Raw genomic sequence first — 22,570 nt, 5'->3', positions numbered from 1 at the left:
TAAAATTTCCCGAGTGCTTTTATCAGTTTCTGATTTTGTGGTTTTATAAGTAAATGAAACAATGAAACAGTGATGAACCAGCAGTGCCCACAGTGCAAAGCCATTCATTCTTTGTTTTGTTTCGCTCTGGTCCATCTGTACTGATGGTTTCTTGTTAATCAGCATGCTGCAATTAATTTTCAATTCAATTAAGTGTTAGCCAGCCCCAGAAACGGGGCCAAACAGCTTTCTTAAGAAATGGTGGCTCCTGATACTCCTAAGGAGTGTTAGCACCCATTCTCCAGGGGTTTCCTTGACTAATGGCAACAAAGATCTAGAGAAAGGGGAAAATTTAGCTTTCTTTTCTGAAACAGAGGAATTTTCCCCCCAGATGTTTATAGTGTTCCTTACCAGTGTTGTAAAAAAGTAGTGGTAGTATTCTGTCATCATTCCCATGGAGAGAATCTGTAAAAGAGATGGAAAGGTGAAGGTACTTTATTCTGAAAGCTCCCAGTGTGCTGCAGTGCCTTTGAAAAGCAAGGGTTAAGCACATCACAGGTCATGAGAGCTTGATTGCAATAAACCCCACATTTTTCTTTAGGAGCCAAAAATATCCTGTTGTATTTAAATGATGTTTTTATCACCTCTGCTCAGGAAAGAGATTAAAGATTGCAAAACTTCCAGGACAAGACAAATTACTAGACATAACGAGATGCTGATTTTAAAAATCCTTTAGTCTGCAGTCTGAGAGCGCTAAAAAGGAATTTATTAGCCGACAACACAGTTGGTAGAGAAAAGTGCTTAGGGGCCGGTTTTTGTATTCTGCTGCCAGGTGAGAATGCTGCTGCCAGGTGAGGACACTTGTGAAGGCTCAGGAGTAAAGCAGGAAAACAGAACGTAGGAAGTTTCTCTAAGTGCCTGTTGTTCCACTGGGGAATGTGGGTCAGCAGGAGGGTGACAAAACATCTGGGATGGAAGAAACTTTGGAAAAAACAGCCTCCCTGCAGCCTTCCTCCACTTGTCCCAATGTCCCCATGCTCTCACCAGGATGGGAGAATTCTGCCCTCTCTGGGATCTTGTGAGGAGGAAGAGGAGGAGGAGGAGGAGGAATTATAAACTGGGAAAGTGCTGAGGAATTCATTGCTACGACAACAACACAGACCAAGGTTAACTCCTGCTCAGTCCTGATCACAGCAATGTGAGGATGTGTTATAATACCCTTTTAGGACAGTTTTGGAGTGCCTGAAGAGCTGTTTGAAAGGCAGGGGGAAATAGAGGGATTTGGCTGGCCAAAACTCCCTTTGCTGGCAGAAGCCTCTGAACGTTAGTTGAGTGATTGTCTATGGCAATTCCTCACATTAAAAAAAAAAAATGAGAAAGAAAAAGAAAGGGAGAAAGAAAACCCTGAACTTTCTGAGCTGCAGATAATAAAACCAGCTCAGTGTTAATCGCAAACAACTGATCCGTTTCCAGCCACTAAAAGTCAAGCCAGAGGCAACTATTTCATTGAAATGCTCCACTGGATTTACACATCAAAATTGCCTTTTTTATTTCTGATTTTATTAATCCTCTTCTATTCTGTTTCTTGGAGCTCTTTTATTACCTGTAGAATAAGCTGGAGGCTGCTGCTCCTGCCCTGTTTATGCACAGATAACAATGCAGGGCTGCATCCAGGGGAACTTTTGTGTGCTGTGTTTCCCAGCTGACCTGGCTGGGCTCAGTCCCCCTCCCTGGAGCCACTGGGTTTCTGTGGCTTTGCGAAGGAGGTGCCAAATTTATGGGATTTTTATGATGCAGATCTCCTTTGAGCTGGAACTGCACTGAAAGAGCCCAGTGGGAAGTCATTGCAGAAGTCATGCTACAGGTTTGTTCTTCAAAGCAAAACCACCCCAAAACAAGGCAGAATAAAATGACCAAACAAACAAGAAAAGCCTGCAAAGCCCAGGACAAACAGGCACAAAGCCCCTGAGGAGAACAGCTTCAACTGGTTGTCCTCCCCTCTCTCAGTCATTAAGGATGAGAATTAGCTAAAAGCTATTCAGCACTTTGACATGCCTCTGGCACGTGCATTAGATACGAAACAGGGGCTTTTTATTTGAGGATCAAACAGAATTTGCAATAATAATTTATGTTTAAGGGCAATATGGCTGCTAAGCAAAATTCACACCGAAGGACAATTTAATGCTCTGATGCAGGGAAACAGGAGATGGAATCAAGCCAAAGCAAAAGAGGAATGCTGAGAATCATGCTGGACATTCCAAAGCATCAATAACTCCCAAGCCTTCATTCCCTGGGTGCTCCTGCCAGTGTAAATAGGAGTCTCCAGGGCTCTTCTGCTGAGTGTTTGCAGCACAGCAGACACAGGAAAGCAGCTCCCAGCAGCTCTCAGGAGCAGGACAATAAGAGCCTGCTTGGAGCAAGGATGGATTTCAGGCTGCGACACCCCTGAAGCACCTGGCAAAGCTTCCCACAGAGCAGGTGACCTGAAAGAGAGAAGCAGCCCAGGAGAGAGAGAGGAAGGCAACATCTCTGTGTCTGTGCCTGCCCACAGGAAACTGGGATGAGGTTTCATTGCACATCGTTATTTAAATAACTTTGCATGTAATTATGTAAATAATTATGCACCTGATACAAATGCCCTATTTAAATAATAATAGCTTTTACTTACAGTGGAACTCAGATGAATGTAAACTAGGGAAATCAGCCTCCTTGTACATCTCCTGCCCAGCCTTCCCTGTATAACATTTGTTCTTCAGCCAAACTCAGATATGGTTGAACAATGGGAGATAAAGACACTTCCATCTCTAATTATCCATTCCAGATCAGGAGCCTGGGTCTTGTCCTTTGCAGCTGTGCACTTTCAGCTGCGGGTCACAAACCACGAAGTGAATCCAAGAAAGTATCAGTGGTCAAATTATATATGGCGAGCTGACAGAGACTGGATAAAAATACTCTCTTATGTCTGAAAATCTCTTTTGGGTGCCCTGTTCTTGGCTTGAATCACATCCCAGCTCTAACTTGCATTTGTTCATCTTGTAAAAAACTCCCTGTCTCATTTAGATCCATTGTCAGTCTGCCTTCGAGGCGGGCTGGAACTGGAATGATGGGCAAGTGCATTAGTGGGAACTGCACCAAATCTGTGCTTGCTATCACTCTGCATTTCCCTCGCTTGAGCTGTTATTTAATTGCACGACCATTAGATGCATTTCATTTTCCAATTAATTACCCTACTGTTTTCTAAGGCCAGTCCATCCCTGCTTCTCACCCACAGAGAGGGGATGTGCCATTGTGTTTGTCCTGTGGAAGTGGGAACAGACCTAATCCAGCCTTTTCTTAGCAGGGAGTGGGCTCCAGCCTACCTGCCAGGTTCCTCGAAGGAGCAGAGTCAGGAGCTGAAGTTTTCTATTCTCACTTCTATTACTGTACCAGGAATGTACTCCGCAGTGACACCTGGTTTTTCTGCCTTCTGGAGGAACTGAATTAATGATTCTTTTCGTTGTCTGTCACATCATCTTTACAGGATGCTCTGTGAGAGCCTTAAACCTGATTAAATATACAGTACACTTCCTCAAATGTATTTTGGGGGTGTGAAGAAAGGAGTAGGTAATTTAAGGTTAGCAGGGATGTACTTTCTGAGAGGTGAGTTTGCCTAGCAGTAAAATCTGTGTTCAGATTGCTGTTCCTGGTGTGTCAGCACAAACTGAGGGTTAAGCACAACAACTCAACCTCTTCAGCCAAGTTCCTCACACAAAAGGCAATATCAGACTGAATAGTGTGTGCCGGATAAATTGCAGGCTTTGTGCATAAAACACTGCAATTTGCAAGAGCCATATTTAATTTACTCGGGTCAGTGCTCTGTCTAATGCAGACAGAGCACCGACCCTCTGTCCACCAAATATTCCAGGGGAATGCCATAACCAGCAAGGGAGGGCCAGGCCTCCCGGGGCTGGGCAGGGGCTGAGGGCATCCAGGCTCTCTGAGCGTGTCAGAGAGAAGGGGAACAGCTTCTTCAGCTGAGCGCAGGCTCTGCATTTGGGTTGAATCAGGTTATTGATTCACCTGTTCTTGTTGTGCACACAACAAGCGTGGCTTGATGGGGTTTTAGTGGAAGCCATAAATAAGCAGAAATTAGAGAGGAGATCTGTCTTTTGTGGTGTTTTGTAAAGCATAGGCTGGAGGAGGCAAGGGAAGAGGTCCCTGGTGCACGCACTGCCAGCACAGCTCCAGCAGAGTTCTGGGCTGATCCTTCTGCTCCCAGAGGAGCTTTTGGGCACCTCCCTCCATGGGAAACAAGCAGGGTCCCCTCCCTGCTCCATGGGCTACTAAACACATACTACCTTACCTAAATACAGTGAACAGACAAGAAGGAGCTGCTTTGGGGACAGCTTTAGGTGACCCTGAGTCCTGCTCCTGTTAGAAATCTTATATAATTTAACAACAACACGTGTTTTTCCTGTGACGGCTACTGGATTGTTTGCAAAGTCAAAAATATTCTCTACTGACATCACAGAGTTTCCTTGAAGTGATTTCTCCAGTGCTCAATATCTTGCTTCCATCCAGGGTACAATGACAGAGGGGGTTGTGAGTGCAGGGATGGGGAGATGAGCAGGGCTCTTCCTGCAGCCTGCCATCAGAGGAGAGCCACAGGAATTCAGAGCCCTGCACACCTCCACATTTCACAGCTGCCTCTGGCAGGCAGGAACTCAGCCCCTGAGTTATTGCTGCCAGCATCTACACTCAGCCACAGAACTAGCTCATAGAAAAGCCATTTCCCCTTTCTTTCTAGCCTATATTTATGTTGTTCCCTCTCCCACAGCACTGACCCACAGGTGTACCTCTCTCAATTTTCTCATTTTCTCCCACACCGTCATCCCCCCTCCTTCCCCCAGTTCTTCAGGCGCTGGAGAGCATTATCTGTATCTGCAGCCTGTCACTTGTCTGGCTGATCCATATCCCACACAAACTTTTCTGCTGCTTTGCCCTGCTTTAGTGCATCTTTCAGCACTCCCTCCTCTTCTTTTGACACCCAGGGTTTGCTTTTTGGGTTTTTTTTCCATACTCAGCTTGGCATATTGGAAGCTTTGTGCCTCCTGCAGGGTGCCAGACATCTGCACCTTCATCTTGCTGGTCCTTCAAAATCTGTGTTGTCAACTTAACTCTTCCCCCACAAATCTCCTTTTGGAGCAGCCAAAAATGGGGATGCTTCTGGGCAGCCCTGCAGGGAGGAGAGTGGGGGGACAGCCCACTCCCCCTGCCCAAACAGTGCTGCTACAGTGCCCTCCCCATCCCTGTACCTCAAATCACTCACACCGAGGGAATCCTAACATTTACTGCACAACAGCATTCCTGGGAGCAGGAAATCTCACCCTACAGGCTCACAGGAATTGTGTGCTGCAGCTCATCTAGGATTCTGCAAGCCCCAAGTTCCTGCAGCCTGGAGAGGAACATTCCAGGCTCCACACACGAATGCAGTAACTTGCCTTACCAACTTGGGCACAAAAAGCTGCTCTGCAGAACTTCAGTATTTCAGTAAAATACTCTGGGATGGGAGCAGAAAGGGACCTTTGTGGGCATTTAGTCAGTGGAAGCTCTCTGGTGCTCTTCTGGGATCAGGGTATCCCATCACATTGCCTGGCAGGAGAAATAACAACTTGTCCCTCATCCCTAGGGTTGCAGCAAGAAGGGAACTGCCCTCAAAATGCACGGAGCTGTTTCCTGCAGGTGAACAAACTGTGCTTTAGACTTTGATTGTCGAGGAATATACAGCAAGTGGCAGCAGTAATTGTAATTGCCACCACTCCCTGTGTGTCCCTGGGAACGTCCCAGCCCATTATTGTCAGGCTGTGTTTGTCCTTGCCTGCTGTGGCTGCCCAAATCTCACGCTCAGGCTGGGCCAGCCCTCACACAACAACCTCTCCCATCAGTTTAGAGGATAGATTTTTCTTCTGATTCTGCCTCTAGTTTTGATGGGAAAGAAATGAAAACTGTTGATTAAAGCAGGACAAGCTGAAACACATGGAGTCATGTCCCTAGCCAGGCAGGACCTGGCATGTCAGAAAGAAAAGCCTGTTTGCTCCTGGTGGAGACACGTGGAGCTCTCTGGGGGTGTCAGTGGCTCAGTGCAGCCCTGCGCTGCTGCACCCTTTGTTGTGACTTCTGTCCCTGCATCCACAAGCCCCTGGGGCAGGCTGGGGAGTGCCTTTCCTTTTGCTGGAAGGGGGATCAGAGAGGCTGGCAGATTTTGGGGAGCAAGGCTCCCGTGGAGCTCTGCCTCCCCGTTACCGGTACCTGCTTGAGGATTTCTGCCGCCGTCTCGTGGGAGCAGTCGAATATCACATAGAACTCCTTGCCCTTCTTCATTTCCTTCAGCAGAGGCCTGGCATCCTTGTTCCCAGAGGGCAGCTGGCGGATTTTGATTTTGATGTTGTATCTGGAAGGGGCTTTGATGAGCTCCTGCAGGCGAATTAGACCTGAGAAATGACATGCAATGACACGATCACCATCCCGTGCCACGAGGACTTATTGTCAGTTACACAGGGTCTCTCACACTCCACACTCCCCAAGGATAATTGCTAGTTCCATATTTGCCAGCTTCCTAGCTAATATTATTAAAGCTTTTCATTCCCGTGTTTATACTTGGCTTCTCAATATTTTGAAGGGTGTTTTTAACTGGTTGGCTACAGGATATGTTTGCATTGATGTAATACAATATAAACATACTGTAGTATGTTTAAACTGAGACATGTAAAGCAAATAAGGCTTCTTCCTGTGCAGCTCATTATTATTCCAATACCAAACAGCAAGAAGATAAAATTGAGGAAACCTCCTCCTAAACTTTCCTGCCTGGTGTCACTCAGCAGCTGTGAGTTCTTACAGAATCGTTTGGGATGCAGTTCTACATCCTCAAACACGGGTGATTTCTCAGACTCAGTGTTCAGCTGGCACAGCTTTACACACCTCAGCTGAAGTCAGTGGAGCTCAGCCAGAGCCTTGTCCAAGTGTTTAAACACACTGCAGCTCCACTGGCTAATTCAGCACTCCTGTGTAATTTGCACTGCCTCCAAAACCGAGGGAAGATAGTTAAGAGCTCTTTGAGGTGTGTGATTACAGCCTCGCATTATCCATGAATGCAATTCACCCACAAAAAATTCCTGATCTCCTGCTGAGGAGAAGTAAAAGGCTGCCTTAAAATTATGCATAGAGAGAGAGAGAGAACACAGGCAAGGAGCACTTCTTGGACAAAAATCAAACAAATTATTAAAATGAAGGAGCTCCTGCCTCTCCTGCTGGGAGTGGGGATAATGTTTGTGTGGGGTGTGAGTGCCCCTAGTTGAGTGGCACATCTAAGGCAAGACAAAGCTCCCTCTTCCCTCTGAGGTTCGAGGGCTGCTGGCTTTCACTCAAGTGCTGGCAATGCTTGGGGAAAAGCTCCTCTCCCTCCACCTACAGAGCCAGGCCTGCTCCTCACGGGTTTTCTAGTACCAACAATCAATAGAGAAAATGAAACATGATGAGCATTCAGCTGGAAATGCTGCAGGCACTGGGAGCTGGGCCTGGCCAGCAGCCAGCTGAGGAACAGGAAACCACTGGAGCTGATTCTGATGGGAATGGGCTCCCAGCACTCACTGACAAAGGGGCTGGGGTCAGATGGCTGGGAAGGTGCAGCCCGGGTGTACCCAAGGCTTACTCCCAGCTGCAGTGCATGGGGAGGCAACTCCAGGAGGGAAAATGAGATTTGGGAGGAGGAGTCCGGGAAGCCTTCATCTCATCCTCACCTCGCACTGCGAACTGGTGTTTGTCTTCCCAGCAACAAAAAGTACTCGAGTGCAAGTGTGGTGAAAAGCAAAACAAATAAAGGATTTGCTGAGCCACTTCCCTCTCCTTTTTGGGGGAAGAAATTGCTGTGTGCCTTAAAATATCTCCTTTGGTCCCATCAGACTGGGACCTTGCACTTCCCAACGCTTCTGGCTGCCACACAAACTGGAGATGGAGCCCAGCTGTGGTGTCTTGGAGAAGCCAAAGCAGCAGTGCAAAGAACTGCAGCTGTTTTTCTGGAGGACATGGCAAAAGCCTGACCCCCTGAGCCATCCAGTGCCACCCCCTGCCCTGCGCAGGAACACCTCCTGGGTGCTCTGAGCCCCATCCAACCTGGCCAAGGTGTTTTTATTTCTTGTGGTGTAACGATGTCAAACATTAGGGATGAGAAAAAAAAGAGCTTGAGTTAACTGGAGTCACTCTAACCCCAAATCCAAGCACTATTTATACTGATCAAAGCTGACATGTTTACTTTCCTGACTCTGAGTTAATAAGATGATTGATGATTAATTTACTTTGTAAATATCTCTGCAAATGAAATCTCTTTAAGATCAGGCTTTTTTGTGGCTGAGCAGGTACACAGCACTTGGTGTTTTGGAATGCCAATTTGGTTATGGGGTGGGCTGGAAAAGACCTCTCCTTCTTTCTATTCTGTCTAGAAGATTTATCTAGGAGCTACTGGAGAATGTCCAGTGGGGCCCACAGAGAGAATGAGGGGTCTGGAGCATCTCTCTTGTGAGGAGAGGCTGTGGGAGCTGGACCTGGTCAGTGTGGGGAAGGGAAGGCTGAGAGGAGATCCATCAATGCACACAGATATCCCATCAATGCACACAGATACCCCATCAATGCACACAGATATCCCATCAAGCCACACAAACATCCCCAAGGCTGTCAGAGGATGGTGCCACACTCTGCTCAGGGTGCCAGTGACAGGATGAGGAGCAGTGGCCATGAACTGAAACACAACGAGTTCCACCTCAGCCTGAGGAAGAACTTCTGTCCATGGAGGGGGCAGAGCTCTGGAACAGCTGCCCAGGGAGGGCTTGCAGGCTCCATCTCTGGGGACATCCCAAACACACCTGTAGAGTTCTGTGGCACCTGCAGGTGACCCTGACTTGGCAGGGGGATTGGACTGGGTGATCTCCAGATTTTGGGATTCTGGGATCAATTGGTAGCTGTGTTATGAATTCCACAACCAGGAAGCAAAATGGGATTGACTATTCAAACCCCAGGGGCTCCTTCCCACGGTCAGGTGAAGTGAGCAGCTTTCCAAAAGCCACGGCAGCAGCAGGACAGGGGTTTTTCCCCTGTGAGCCAGGAAAGCTGCTGAGGGCAAGGCAGAGTGAGCTGCCCCAGGTCTGGTGGGGTGTGGCAGGAGCAGCCAGCAGCACTCACCCGTGCTGTCCTCGTAGACCACGGTGACGATTTTCCAGTTGAAGTAGAGCACGAGGTCCAGGACGGCCCTGCTGATGGCGGCGTAGTCGGGGTACAGGTTGATGTAGAAGGCATCCCTGTTGTCCACGGTGGGGTGCTTCCAGCGGGTCTGGATGTGGGGCACCTCCAGGGCGTTGCAGATGGACTGCACGGCGCTGACCGACGAGCTGTGCGCCGGCCCGAACAGCGCCGCCACGCCCAGGGCCAGCTGGTCACAGGCTGGGGCACAGGAGGGCACAGGCACTCTTAGTGGGTGACAGCAGGGAGCCTGGGGGGTGCTCACTGAGGGCTGCTATCCTCCATCCATCCATCCATCCATCCATCCATCCATCCATCCATCCATCCATCCATCCATCCACCACCCCATCACTTCCAATGGGAACAGAGCATTGCACTGCTCCCAGACCCACCCAGAGATGTGCCGGTGGTTCCCGAAGTGTTCAGGGGTGGTTTAGAGGGTAAAGGGACAGGCTGAGGGAGCTGGGAAGGGGCTCAGCCTGGAGAAAAGGAGGCTCAGGGGGACCCTGTGGTTCTTCACAACCCCTGACAGGAGGGAACAGTGGGGGCGTTTGGGCTCTGCTGTCAGGGAACAGGGACAGGAAGAGAGGGAACAGCATCAGGCTGGGCCAGGGGAGGTTTGGATTGCATGGCACAAGAATTTCCCCATGGAAGGGGTTGTTAAACAGTGGCAGGGGCTGCCCAGGGAGGTTTGGAGTGCCCATTCCTGGAGGTGTCCAAGGAATTCCCGGACGTGGCACTCAGTGCCCTAGGCTGGGGACAAAGTGGGCATTGGGCACAGCTGGGACTCCATGGGCTGGGAGGGCTTTTCTAACCTCAGTGATCCTGGTTTGACTGGGGATCTGAAAATGGCTTTACTGATCAGCTTCATAGCCTTGACCTTGCTTGCTGCAAATAAAACCTTCTCTGCTCGTTGCCTTGCAGATCATACGGGTTCCTGAACTGCCTTTCTCAGGATGGCTTTATCCCAGAGGAACCAGGGGCTCTCTGCCTGCCACAGGAATGTCTCAGCAATGAAGTTCCACAGCAGAGCATCAGGTAATACATCCCTGCAGCCACAGCAGGCTCTCCAGGGATCCCCCCCCGGGACTGGCACCTTTCTGCCTGTGAGAGCTGCTCTCATTCCAGGCAGCTGCAGGGACACGAGCAGCAAAGGGCACCACGATTCACTGCCCTCCATAATCTGTGTTTACAGAGCAGGCAGGAGTGCCCAAAGCCCCAGGTAACAGCACAGAGAAATAAAGAACCTACACACTGACATTTTATACCCCTCCAAACCAGCCAAATACATCAAAAAAACTTTCCTTCTCCTGTGCCCATATCTCAGTCTCAAGAACCCTGCCTGGAGCTGTCTCTGCATTTTTCTTTCTCTCCCATGTCTTTGCAGCCTGACAGACAGGAGATGAAGTAATACCAGTTATTTCTGTCCACTGGTAAAATTTACTGCCAATGTTTTTAACACGGCTCCCTACTGAGACAAAGCCCCGCACTGAGCTGCAGGGCTGCTCTCCTTGTGAGGGTGGGAAGTTTAGAAACTGCTCTGATTGAGGGAAATATTACATACACCAACTTCCACAATGAGCTGAGATTCTTCAAATTCGTATTTAGCTCTCTGACTGTAATAGAATATGACAGAAAATCAATTATTTTCTGTTTCCATTCTACAAATGAGTTTTTCACAGACAGCATGAAGTGCACAGGCTTTCCAGGTTTAATTCAGAAGCCTTTCTAAAGCATCACAGGTTTTAGGTGCAAATTCCATAAATAACTTCAATAATTTATGATGAGAAGAAATTACTGCTGTCTGTGTGAGTTTCTTGCATGTACATTAACAACTTCCTACACATTAAATGGAGGAGGCACTTTCACAACAGAAGAGATTCTCACTCTACAGGGAATCTGAAATACTGTATCAGCCTGGACTATATGGATTATAAATCCACTACGCTTGAGATTCTACAGCGTATAGCTGCAGCATATACCTGATAACTGAAAAAGAATGCAAAAGATGCCATTTAAAGCTCCTTTCAATGTTCTTTGAAATCATTCTCCTTTTCTCCTCTCTTACCAAGAAACTGAAGTGGCACGAGGAACATTTGGTAGTGCAGATGTTTGAAAGGTCACTAGGCTCACCAGCCTGGTTTCTGAAGTGAGGCATTTTTATTTCCCAGCAAATCCAGTTCCAGGAACTGGGCTTCTCTTTACAACATCTTATCAAGCTTTGAGCTTGGTTCCTAGAGGCCAAGGAACACATGGAGCTTAAGGACAGTTGTGACTTATTACCCCTCTCTGTTTTGGCCTGCAGGTCAATTAGATGGGAGCAAATTGGGCCATATTTTTCCTTCTCAGGAAAAAAAAAAGAGGCAAAAAAATTCCACACTTGACCACTCCAATTCTTACAGTTGTTTATAACAGAGAAACTTATTTCTGTCTCCAGGCCACTGTGCTAACTATTTCAGGGCAGGGGGGCTACTGGCCTATGGTCTTTAAAAGGCGGTAGAAATAATTTACCAATAATGGGTATCTGTGCTAATTATGGGTTGTGACATCCCACTGTGCTTCCTGTGAGTCTGTGATCATTTTTCTGCAGAATTCCAGGTGGCAAATCTATGTTTTGGAAAGAAAAATGGCTTGGATTTGCCACCTGCCATCTGGGGCTCTTAGCATGCAGACAGGATGTAGGGGTTTATTCCGAAAGCACATGACAGGGCCAAGCCCAGCTTGATTCTTAGTTCAAGCACCTTTGAAAGATTAATTTTTTGGTACACATGATACAAACAGAGCAGAAAAGGAGATCAGGCTGGGGAGAGGCATAAAGTACAAACCAGGGATGTAACTGACACAGTAATTGAGATATTTACCTCTCCTTGAGGCTTCAAAACTATCGAAAAGGTTAATTCTCTGGATGTCATAGGTTAATGTGGTATTAGGCATCAGTGTTCTGTTCCTGTTAATGTTGGTGACAGCAAACTTGAACGCCAATTCTTCAATATTAACAGGTTCATTTTCCACAGTTTCGAATATCCCTCCTGTTGGAACAGAGATAAATGGGAAGGATTATTCACCTCTTAATTGTCACACAGAAACAAGGAAAAATGAATGATGAGCTATAATTTCTGAGTGTTCATCTAGGAAAACCCAATGGCTGCCCAAAGCACTACAGCAAGTGCAGGGTGGATGGTTGGTTTTTATCTGCTGTGGCACTGGGGTTAGTGTAGAATTATGAATGTTGCTCCACAAACATCTGGGGAAGATGACGCCTTTTTATTGTCCAGCCTTTTCAGAGGAACATGTTAAATGCTTGTGAAAACTTCTGTGCAGCTCCTTTCTAATGAAACCAGGGATGGGCATGAGCCTTGCTCTCCCTGCTGCAGTCTAATCTACCTTTGGAGATGGAACTTGGGGATGTTTGCTGAGGTGTTTCTTCACACCCTGGCAGACCAAGATCCACTGAGGAGCTTGAGAGAAAACAGACTGAGAGTCCCCCCCAGAGCTCTGTGTTCCCTCTGCTTTCTCCTAAACCCCAGGCAGCATTGTTGGTCATGGCTGTTTGCTCAGGGACAGGGGAATATTTTGGCTTTCTCCCAGAAAAAGGAGCTGAACCTGTGGACACCAGCAGGCTTTCCGCAAGAGGACTGTAAATAACCCAGATTTTGGAAGTGTAATGTTCTTCCCTGGAGTGTGTCTTGGGATGGGGAAGGTGTCTCAAGGCCACAGCCTGTCCCAGTAGACTGGGATGGCCACTCCCTCCAGCCTCTAGAGACCTTATTGTGCCAACAGCACATTCCCACTGTCCAGGGGCAATGGGATTTGAGGAATGCACTGCACACACAGCTGATTTTAAAAAATAGCTCCTCTAAACAGCAATCTCCAGCTTCACTGCTTGATTTTGCAAGTATAATTTACTCATTTAGTGCAAGTCACTAGAGAATACTTTGGATTTCTCACTTACATATTTCCCCATTTCCCCGTGTAAAATTTGAGGCCCCTCTCTGTAATTTCTGGCCATCTGAATGCATTCAGCTCATGAGCTGCAACCTCCTGCTGTTTTGATGTCACCCTTGTAGGAACAGTGCCATCATTAGCTGACCATCAGAAATGGGAACACACTGGAATCAAAACCTGGTTTGAATTTATATCCAGCAATGAGGACCCTGGAGGCTACCAACCCCACTCTGGTAATATCATCCCTGGAATAAACAGCAGGGTTTTTCTCCTGAACCCACACAGAGCAATGCCTGCACATGGCTTAAACAATCTGCCAACTTCAGCAATTTTCATGTACACTCCATGGATTTCTCAAGTACAATGTGCAGGTATCAGAACCTTAAAGACTCCTTCCCTCTTCTCAGAAAACATCCAAGTGATTACAAAAGAGTGTGACACACAAAACCAGCCCAAAAATCAGCCTAAGAGCAGGATTTGGAACCAAAACATCGAGTGGAATGCTAAAAGTCAGTAGGATTTTCCAGAGCTGCAAACTCCAGATCACCTGAAGGGAAAAAAATCTAAAGCTTTTGTCCTTTCAGATCCAATCCTGTAATTCCTCATTCCAACTATGATAGCAGCAAGTTTGGTGGTTAAATTCAATAATCTCTCCCTCATTTCACCCGAGGAAGACAATTCTTTTCAGTCAGCTGCAACGCCAGCCTGGGCCTGGGCCAGAAAGGTTCCACTGCTGAGTTTTCCTGGGATCCCTGCTGGAAGCAGCAGAGCATTGCTCCATCAGGGAGGGTGGATGTCACGGGTACGAGGTACAGCCTGAGATAACCTCGAAATAAGGGCGTCCACAATCCCTCCCCACTTCCAATAGGATGGGTATTTTGCCATTTGATCTGGGAAAAAATCCCCTCCACCTCAGAAATTATTACTGTGCATTCCATCACTTTCTGCTTCTTTTTTTTTTTTTTAATTAATTAAAACTACTTCATCCAACCACCCTTGAGGCAACCTTCATACCTGGATGTACACAAGCACTTCCTCATTCTAGGGCCAGAACCATTTCTATCCCTCTAATCAACTGCCTATTAAATGAAGATTAATTTGAATTAATGATGTATAACCAGGAACTATTTATACTTCATTAGCAGAATTCTGCAGGATTTTTCCTCTTGGAGAAGAGGGCAAGCTGAGTGGGCAGCAGGAGGGCAGGGGGGGAAAGAGGGAAAGGTTTGTGTGGATGTGTTTTCTGAGCAAACGAATCAAAACTGTGGACACACTTCCAGGTTCCTTTTGCACACATGAACAGAGCACGAGAGTGCTCAGGATTGCAGGCTTTGTTTGCTGTGAGATACCCTGGAGAAAACATGGAATCATGGAATGGTTTGGGTCAGAGGGGACCTCATCCAGTCCCACACCCAGCCATGGACAGAGCCCAGGAGGGAGTTTGTGGAGGCAGTAATTCTTCACTGTGACTGAGCCAGGGGACACTGCATTAAAAAGGCTTGGGCTGTACCTATTTGAGCTTGATTCTTCTCTTCAGGCCCATTCAGCTACTAAAAAGGAGTTGGATGTCTGGATAAATCTGCATCACAAACAAGCTGTGCTGGAGCATTTTCATCCATACATCCCTAATGAAATCCAGCAATCCCATAAATAGTCTCTTCTCCTTCTTCTGCTGATGACTGACAGCCAAGCTAAGAATTTATTGTAAGGTCCAGGTTAAAAGAAAAATAGCAGAGTAAGTGACAAGTTTGATGAAGAACCAGTTTGTCAGATGATTCATTTGAATAAAGTAATTACTGTAAAACATTTTAAAAACAAATTAAGCACAGCATTATACAAGGGAAGGAAGGAAGGAAGAAGAAATCGATGTTAACTCAACATAAATTATGTTCCAGGAATGAAGCTGTTATTGCTGAGTGTGAAAACAAGCACTGGCTTTCATGTTGGGCTGCTAGTAGCACTTAGGTGGGAAAAACTGTACGTTTTGGAGTCCTCCCTTTCAGCTCCCTCCTCCCTCAGTCAGAGAGCGAATCTTCCACAGCAGACCAAAGGCTGCTGAGTCCTGCTCAGTGGCAGACCTGACTTTTCACTTACAGCACATCATTTGTAACGTGATTTCTTCAAGGATGAAGGAAAATCCCAGTATCTGCCCCTCCTTGGAGTTTAGCAGTGGAAGGTAAGAGGGAATGACAGCCTGGGTCCAGCTGCTCTGCCAGAAGGGGCTGAGCCACGTGAGCGAGTCAGTGACAGCATCAGCTCCGTTCACTCTCTGAGCACAAAAATCCCCACAGCAAGGAAAATGTCACAACTACACATCACACTTCAGCAGGCACACCTGGAAAAGCTCCTACAGCTCTCCCAGGCAAGCAAATATTTCCATTTCAAGGAGTCATCAGGGACTGAGGGAGTTTCAGCAAAGGTCAGGGCTAAATCCATTCCCAAGGGGGGATTTTACAGTTTGTGACTCTTTCTAGTCGAGGATAAACCCCTGTTTGTGCATGGTTGGTGCCCATGTTTCCTGTCCTGGCTGAGAGGAGGAATTTTCCCGGGCTGAGTGTCAGCTGGGGAGCTGCTGGGACACGGCTGACACATGGAAGCAGCCATGTGGAAGCACGGGCCCTGCTGGATGCTGCTCCCTCCCGAGCTGGGAGCCACCCACAGCTCCCAGAGGCAGCCCAGTGCCAGCACTGGCAGGTGCTTTGCCAGCAGGGCTCCCACAAACACCTGGACATCCATTTCCTGCAGGGATTCTGCTCCGAGCAGCCTCCCCTCCTTCCGCAGGGAACCCCGGGAGGTGCGTGAGAACTCATTAAAACCCACCTGGCAGTCACTGAAGGGAAAGGAGAGCCAAAATCCTAATGGCTGTGAGCTCTGTGCTGCTGCTGGTGCCAGGTTAATGCAGGGAATTCAAGAAGCCAAGTGAGCACAAGGCTTGCCCTCGGGCTCTTTGACAGGGATATGGATTCCAGAGGGGTCTGGGTCACAGGCACTCAGTGGGGCTGGGGGCACATGGAATGCTCCAAAAGGAGCAGGACAAGCAAAGCAGTGCTGAGGAAGATGTTTTTCTCCAGATAATTCCCTCTGACAGAGCTCCACTTGCACTTAAACACCTGCTACTGGGAACCCCCTCCAAGCATATTTTTCCATCCTTATCACTTAGCAAAGGACAGATTCTCCTGTGCCATGTGGTGTCCAGCTGGGAGCCGGTACTTGTGCACTCACCACACTCATCTGCCCAGAAAATAATCATTGCTCACAGTTTAGCAGCATCTTCCTTTGCAAAGTCACCTCTCTGACAGTGTAAGGTCATCCAGAAATTGGCTGTTACCTCTGATTTAGACAGCACCCATGAGCTTCTCTGCTCCGTGGATGTGCCCTAGAAGTTTCTCAGGAAGAATGGTGACCAGCCCCAGCCCCATAACAAGCAGTATTGCAATTTGCAGTTGCACATCCTGCAGGCTGCAGAGGGTTTGCCCCCCAGGTTCTCCTGGAGCTGGAGCTGGAGCACAGGGCCGTGTGGCTGGCAGAGCCCACCCTGAGCCCATCAGCATTCTGGGCACTGGCTGAGCCTGCAGCAGCCCTCGAGCAGGAGCTATGACCATCCTCACTTTACACACACTGGAGCTGAGAGCCACGCTCCCACCCCCACTCCCTGGCCAATCTGCTCAAAAGCTGCTTTGGAAGCCTTCCATGCATTGTGCTCTGTTCCAGCCCATTCCCACCCTCTCCGAGCCCCTGGCCCTGCCTTGGCATCCCTGATCCCTGTATTCCCCAGGCTGGGTCCTGGCCAGGCAGCCCCCAGCTCCCCTGCTGTGCTCCACCCTGCCACATGTCACTGTCACTGTCACTGTCACTGCCCTGCTCCTGCCAGCTCTGGGATCATTGCCCCCTGGAACCCATCACCCATCTGGGGTGCACTCAAACACAACCCCAGGGCCCTGCCCTTGCCTTCCTGCACCTTCCCCTCCTCGTTTCCTGCCATCAGAATCCCCAGGGAAAGGTGGCCAGCATGGAAAGGCAAAATCCCCACTCTGGAACCCGCCCTGGATTTCTGCCTCCTTCACCCCAAATAACTCCCTGTCCCTGTAGATTGCAAGCTCCTCGAGACTATAAGAAATTTGCAGCCACACAGAGGAATTTTTAAATGTTATAAATGCAGGGCTGGCTCTGGGCTTGGGGGATGGTTTAATTCTCCTTTCAATGGCTGTGGGCAGCTGAAACCTGGGACAGCTCAGGACCCAAACCCTGACCAGGGAGGGGATGAGCCCCAAGTGTCAAACTCAGCAAATGGGATTTTTTTTTAAGAAGACTAGGCTTGTTTATAGCAAGGTCCATCCATGTTCCAGATGTGGTTTTATTCCAGCTGCTTTTGTGAAGGTTTTGCTCCCAGCTGTAACAGAGCTGCTCAAATTTTGCTTGATTTTTTTTTTTTTTTTTTTTTTTGCTGAACTCTCAGAGGGACTCAGCCTTTCTGCCCTTTTCATGCAGCATGGATGGTGCTGAATGACCAGTGGCGAAACTGCTACAAATCCCACTTTGGGCTAAATAAAAATATCCACCGTGAGTGCCAGGGCAGGATTTTATAATTATCTGCACTCTAGAAAGGTGCATCCAGCCCTGATTTGATCCTTTGGAAAGCAGGGGGATAAAAATACATGTGTGTATATATATATATAGAAAAAGTTGAGCTTATTAAGATACAAGGATCTGCCTTTTCCAATGGGATTTATTTCACTTCAGCTTGCAAGTGGAGATAGTTCCCAAAGGCTCAATTGGCATGATTTGTGTTACAGAATTTCGAAGTAATGAACTTCTTCCTTTTTACAACCAGCAAAAAAATCTGGTTGACCTGATTTAGGTATCTCTTGGAACACCAGGCAGGAACTAAAGCATGATTTTCGAGGTGCAAGCTCTCGATTTGATAGGAAGTTTTAAAACTGTTGCTTTTCTCCTTTACATGTTATATTTCCCTCTGCCTGCACTATGCCATGGGTTGTGTGCTGTTCCAAACGTTTCTCCTGATTCCAGCAGGGTTTGATCAAATTCTCTCATGGTTGAGCATTCCTCCCACCACGCTGTAACAGCTTAAATAGTCTCTCTGGAAAAGAAACTTACTTTGTCCTGCCTTTGTGAGTCTTTCAGAGCCCTGCTTCACAGGTCTGCTTTTCCTGAGTGTCTGAGTGAGAGGATTTCCCACTGAGACACCCAGACATGCTGGCACATTCACTGCTGACCATGTGCAGGACTACAGGCTGCTGCTGGAAACTGAGGGGCAACAGGAAAGCAGAGAGGAAGGAACAATCACAAAAAAACCCCAAACCAAATGAAACCAACAAAAAAAAAAAAAAAAATCAATGCTTATATTAAGAAGTAAAGGAAGGGGAAAAGAATTTGACAGAAATAAAAAGAAGATGAGGAGAGTAGAAAGCAAGCTGGTGGGACGAAGACTGAAAAACTGATGGCACTGCTGGAATTTTTGTTTACTGCTTTTATCTGAGTCCATCTCACAAACATTCAATAGCTTACAAATATAGTGAGATTTTTTGGGCAGATACAAAGCAATTGTCCCTTACACTTGAGGAAACCTCAAACCAAAGGAAGCCATAGAGACCCCTAAAACAACAGCAAGGAAAATTGAATTCAGAGGGGGTTCTGCCACTGCTTTGACACAGACACCTGGTTAAATCAGGAGGATAGCTGTACAGAAAGTGCTTTACACTGTCCTGTGGCTGCAAGAGGTGACACTCCCAGAAAGCAGCAATAAATGCAGGTTTTTCTGCACTCTGACAGCAGATGAGCCTTGGAAACAGAAACATTCACTCGAAAGAGCCCTGGAAAGTTACTCCAGAGAGGAGCCCTGAGGGGAGGGAAGATGGCCCCACTACAGAGCAGTTGGGAGCTTGCATTTGCAATGGAACTGCTTCAGGAAGAGCCATTTTTCTCCAGCTGTCAGCCAGGAATAGAAAGGCATTTCAAAATCCAAGACAATGCTTTGAAATGAGCGCTATTTAGCAAACAGCATTTTTGTGCATAAATGTCAGGGTTATATCTTTAAAAATGACACAGTCTGTCTTTTCCTGAGTGCCCATTAAGCACTATTATCTCTAAGATGCTTAGGAACATAAGGTCTTTATTAAAGCTGAAGAAATCCGAGTTTATCCTGAAAAAGCATGGATAAATCAGATCAAAGACTGTCCCAAAGTACATCCCTTCCAGAGAGGAGGTGCTGGAGGGAGGTTAAAGTTGGCAGGGGGGACATTCTAAGCTCCAACGTTGGTCTTTGGCCGCTGTGTTTCTGAATTCCAGCTGCTCCAGCTGCCCTGAAGGCAGAGCTGCCAGTCCAGCCAGAAATGATGGCCATGGGGGATGCCTGGAAGCCAAAGGGCTGCAGCAGATCTCCCATTTGGAAACTGCTGGGCACACTTGGCACTTTGAACCGTGCAAAAATCATGTCCTGATCAGGAGTTTAAACATTAAGGATCCAAAATGGCAGCAGCTCCTGCTGGCACATGGGGAATTCTGGCTTTGCCTTCCATCCCAACAATTGCTGATGGCAGATTTCTCTGAGGCTGGAGTCACTCCTCTCACTGGGGAAAAGGCTTAAAATCACTCTGCTGGAGAGGACTTTGCCTGGGATTGTCCCCATCCTTCCTTCTCCCCAGATTGTGCCAGGCCTGGCATCAAGGAAGGATAAACCTGAAGTTTTAAAATAATAATAACGGCAAAGAGACATAAGTGATTTGATTGGTTTTCATGATAAGAAATAAATCCCCCCCTTCAGGTTGGCATGGAGGAAGGACTTAAACCCAAATGTTGCCAGGTTTCCCCCTGGATCCCTAGCTTTGATTCTGCTGAAGCTCTAGGCACACATTTGGTGTTTGGGGGACATGACGAAATGTGCAGGTTTTGCTCAGGGTTTTCTTTAAATCTTACAGCAGCTTATTTTCCCCATGCTGCTGCAACATTATTCTGCCTCCCTTTCAGTGCCATTAATGCAGTTTCATCCTTAATTCCTCAGGTATCAGGAAGGGACAGAGAGAAAACGGGCTGCCATTCCCCATTATTTACCTTGCAGCCTCAGCAGCAGCTGTTTTAAAGAAAACCAAGGTACATTTCCAGTCCTGGGAAGTGTAATGTCTGAGGAGCTCATGTGAGATGATGCTCTTAAGGGTGGGGGGTGCAGATTTTCCAACAGATCCACTCTTACAAGTGATGTTTAATCAGCACCTGTGCTCTGAGCTGCCACATTTCCTCATCATAATGATGGCTGGCTCTTGAACAGACACTTACTGGAGGTGCCTGCAGTTTAAAGCTTCCTTGGTAATTATCAATCTGGAACATTTCTATTCCTCTATCTTCTGAGGGCCATTTGAGTCTGAAGAATGCCTTATTCAATGTCTACATTTGCAAATATTAAAGCACCAAGTGTAAACAAAACACTGCTGCACCTGATGACAACTGCACATCGAGTGCTAAATTATACAACTCCAAAAGAAAAATGGCATGGGAACCCAAACAACTCTAGGAACGCTTTCTCCTGCAATGCTTCCCTCAGAAGAGAACTTAGAATGTCCTTCACCATAAATCACACTCAGATTGAGACATTCCACTGCAGCAGCCTCACTAGGAACAGCTTTATCAGGAATTATTGGCAGCAATTAGAGATGGTAGTTACAGTTATTACATTTATTATATTAAAGGTATTCTTAGTTGTAATTATTACACTTATGGATAGGGAAGTTAGATATGTACTTTGAAAAAACATGCAGGAAAATCCTGGGTAATTTTACCCAGAGGTTTAAACTGTGTTAAAAAATTAATAAAAAAATTAAACAAAGAAAAAGACAGTTATCTGAAAAACTGACAGAATATCTCCAAGCCCCACAAGGTGAATATCTGAGTTACTAAATCGTTACTCATATTTTTAAAGCATGAAAATTTATGCTACCAGGCATACATATTGCAGGGGTTATTTTTAGCCTCATAATCTCCATCAAAAGTCCATAAAATACCCTTGCTGTGAAGAGGAAACTGTAATTAGTACAGTGTGTAAAGATGGCTTCAATTCAATTAAATATTTCCATAACTGATGAAACAAATGATGGCACATAATGGCCATCATTTCAATGTGTTACCACCAATCTCTCAACTGAACAACTTAAATTTCAAAACAAAATTAAAAATGCAGCTGCTATTTTCCCTTGCTCAGTTTTCCTCGGCATGTGTCAGACTTCCCGCTCAGGGTATTCCATGAACACATTTGAACAGGTTTATGTTTTTTGGCAGAACCGACTGGGCTCCCTTTTGGGGTAAGCTGCTTGTTTATGCTAGGAGATCCTTGGAGATCCTCTGCTGCTCCTGCCTGGCCTGAAACTTTTTGAAATCCTGGAGCACAATGAATGCTGGCAGGGAGCTCAGACAAGAGGGGGAGGCTGCAGTGGGGCAGGGGAGCTGCTGGCAGAGCGCTGTGTGTCACAGAGTGATGTGACACCCCCAGCCTTGCTCCCACTCTGTGTTTTCTGAGACACAGAACACTGAAAAATGGTCAAATTACTCACTGCAATACATCCCCTTTGTAAATGGAACGCTGTGTACACGACTCTTCTGGTGATTATGGCTCACTACGTGACATATGTCTAATGATTTAGATTGGCTGCTCTGGAGAGGGATTTAATTTAAGGCACTTATGGCATTGGGCTCAAATTATTTCCAAGAGTTGATTGAAGCTTATGTTTTACCCTGCAGCTTGTGCTCAGCCGAGGATCATCGGCTGCCTGCATTCCATTTGTGTCCTGCAGGATCTCAGCTGGGGCTCCTGCCACGCTTTGTGTCTCTGCACAGTTGTTCAGCCACTTCCCAGAGCCAGCAGAACCTGCTGTGGAATCAGGTGCCACAGCAAAATCGCCCTATCCTGGTATTTGATTTTTATTAATTTATTTAATTGTGACGTCTGCAGTTTTTAAAGCCACCTTGGCAACAGGTTTTGGACAGCTGCTCCCATGAGAATTAGGAAGAACTGGCCACCCACCCCTTAGGAACCTTCTCCATTCCTCTGTCTCAGTGCTCATCAAGAGCTGCCGAGTGAAGGAACCTGCGGGTTCAGAAGTGTCCCCATGGCATTTGGTGGCAGCCTGAGCTCCGTGTGGGCTGCAGCTGCCAGAGCTCTGCCCTGGGATGGCACAAATCCCATGGCAAACCCCAGCCCAGGGTCCAGCAGCCACAGAACCCCTGCAGGCCCAGGCTGGAATGAGCTGGGAGGGTGGTGCCCAGCTGCCCTGCACTGCCTGGGGGTGAGGGTGGGGTTAAATCCCTTATGGAAAGGCATTCCATGAACTTCCCTGGCCTTAGGACAGCCCCAGCACTGCCTGCTCCGGCAGGA

General features: G+C 47.3%; 1 protein-coding gene across 2 annotated transcripts in view; it reads right to left on the bottom strand.

The window, feature by feature from the left end:
* The window catches only part of GRIK1 (glutamate ionotropic receptor kainate type subunit 1), a gene marked incomplete at both ends in the record, with an annotated part of 100,421 nt that overhangs the window by 39,495 nt on the left and 38,356 nt on the right, over positions 1–22,570 (bottom strand). For both annotated transcript variants that reach the window (XM_084201295.1, XM_084201296.1), the window contains 4 exons: positions 391–444; positions 6,268–6,449; positions 9,190–9,447; positions 12,108–12,275. In XM_084201295.1, coding sequence (XP_084057421.1) covers positions 391–444; positions 6,268–6,449; positions 9,190–9,447; positions 12,108–12,275 — 662 coding nt within the window. The remainder of the gene's footprint in view (positions 1–390; positions 445–6,267; positions 6,450–9,189; positions 9,448–12,107; positions 12,276–22,570) is intronic.

This window comes from Fringilla coelebs, assembly GCF_963513975.1.
Source record: "Fringilla coelebs genome assembly, chromosome: 2".
Classification (NCBI taxonomy): Eukaryota; Metazoa; Chordata; class Aves; order Passeriformes; family Fringillidae; genus Fringilla; species Fringilla coelebs.
The sequence above is the reverse complement of the archived record's forward strand: the minus strand, read 5'-3'. Positions and strand labels throughout refer to the sequence as shown.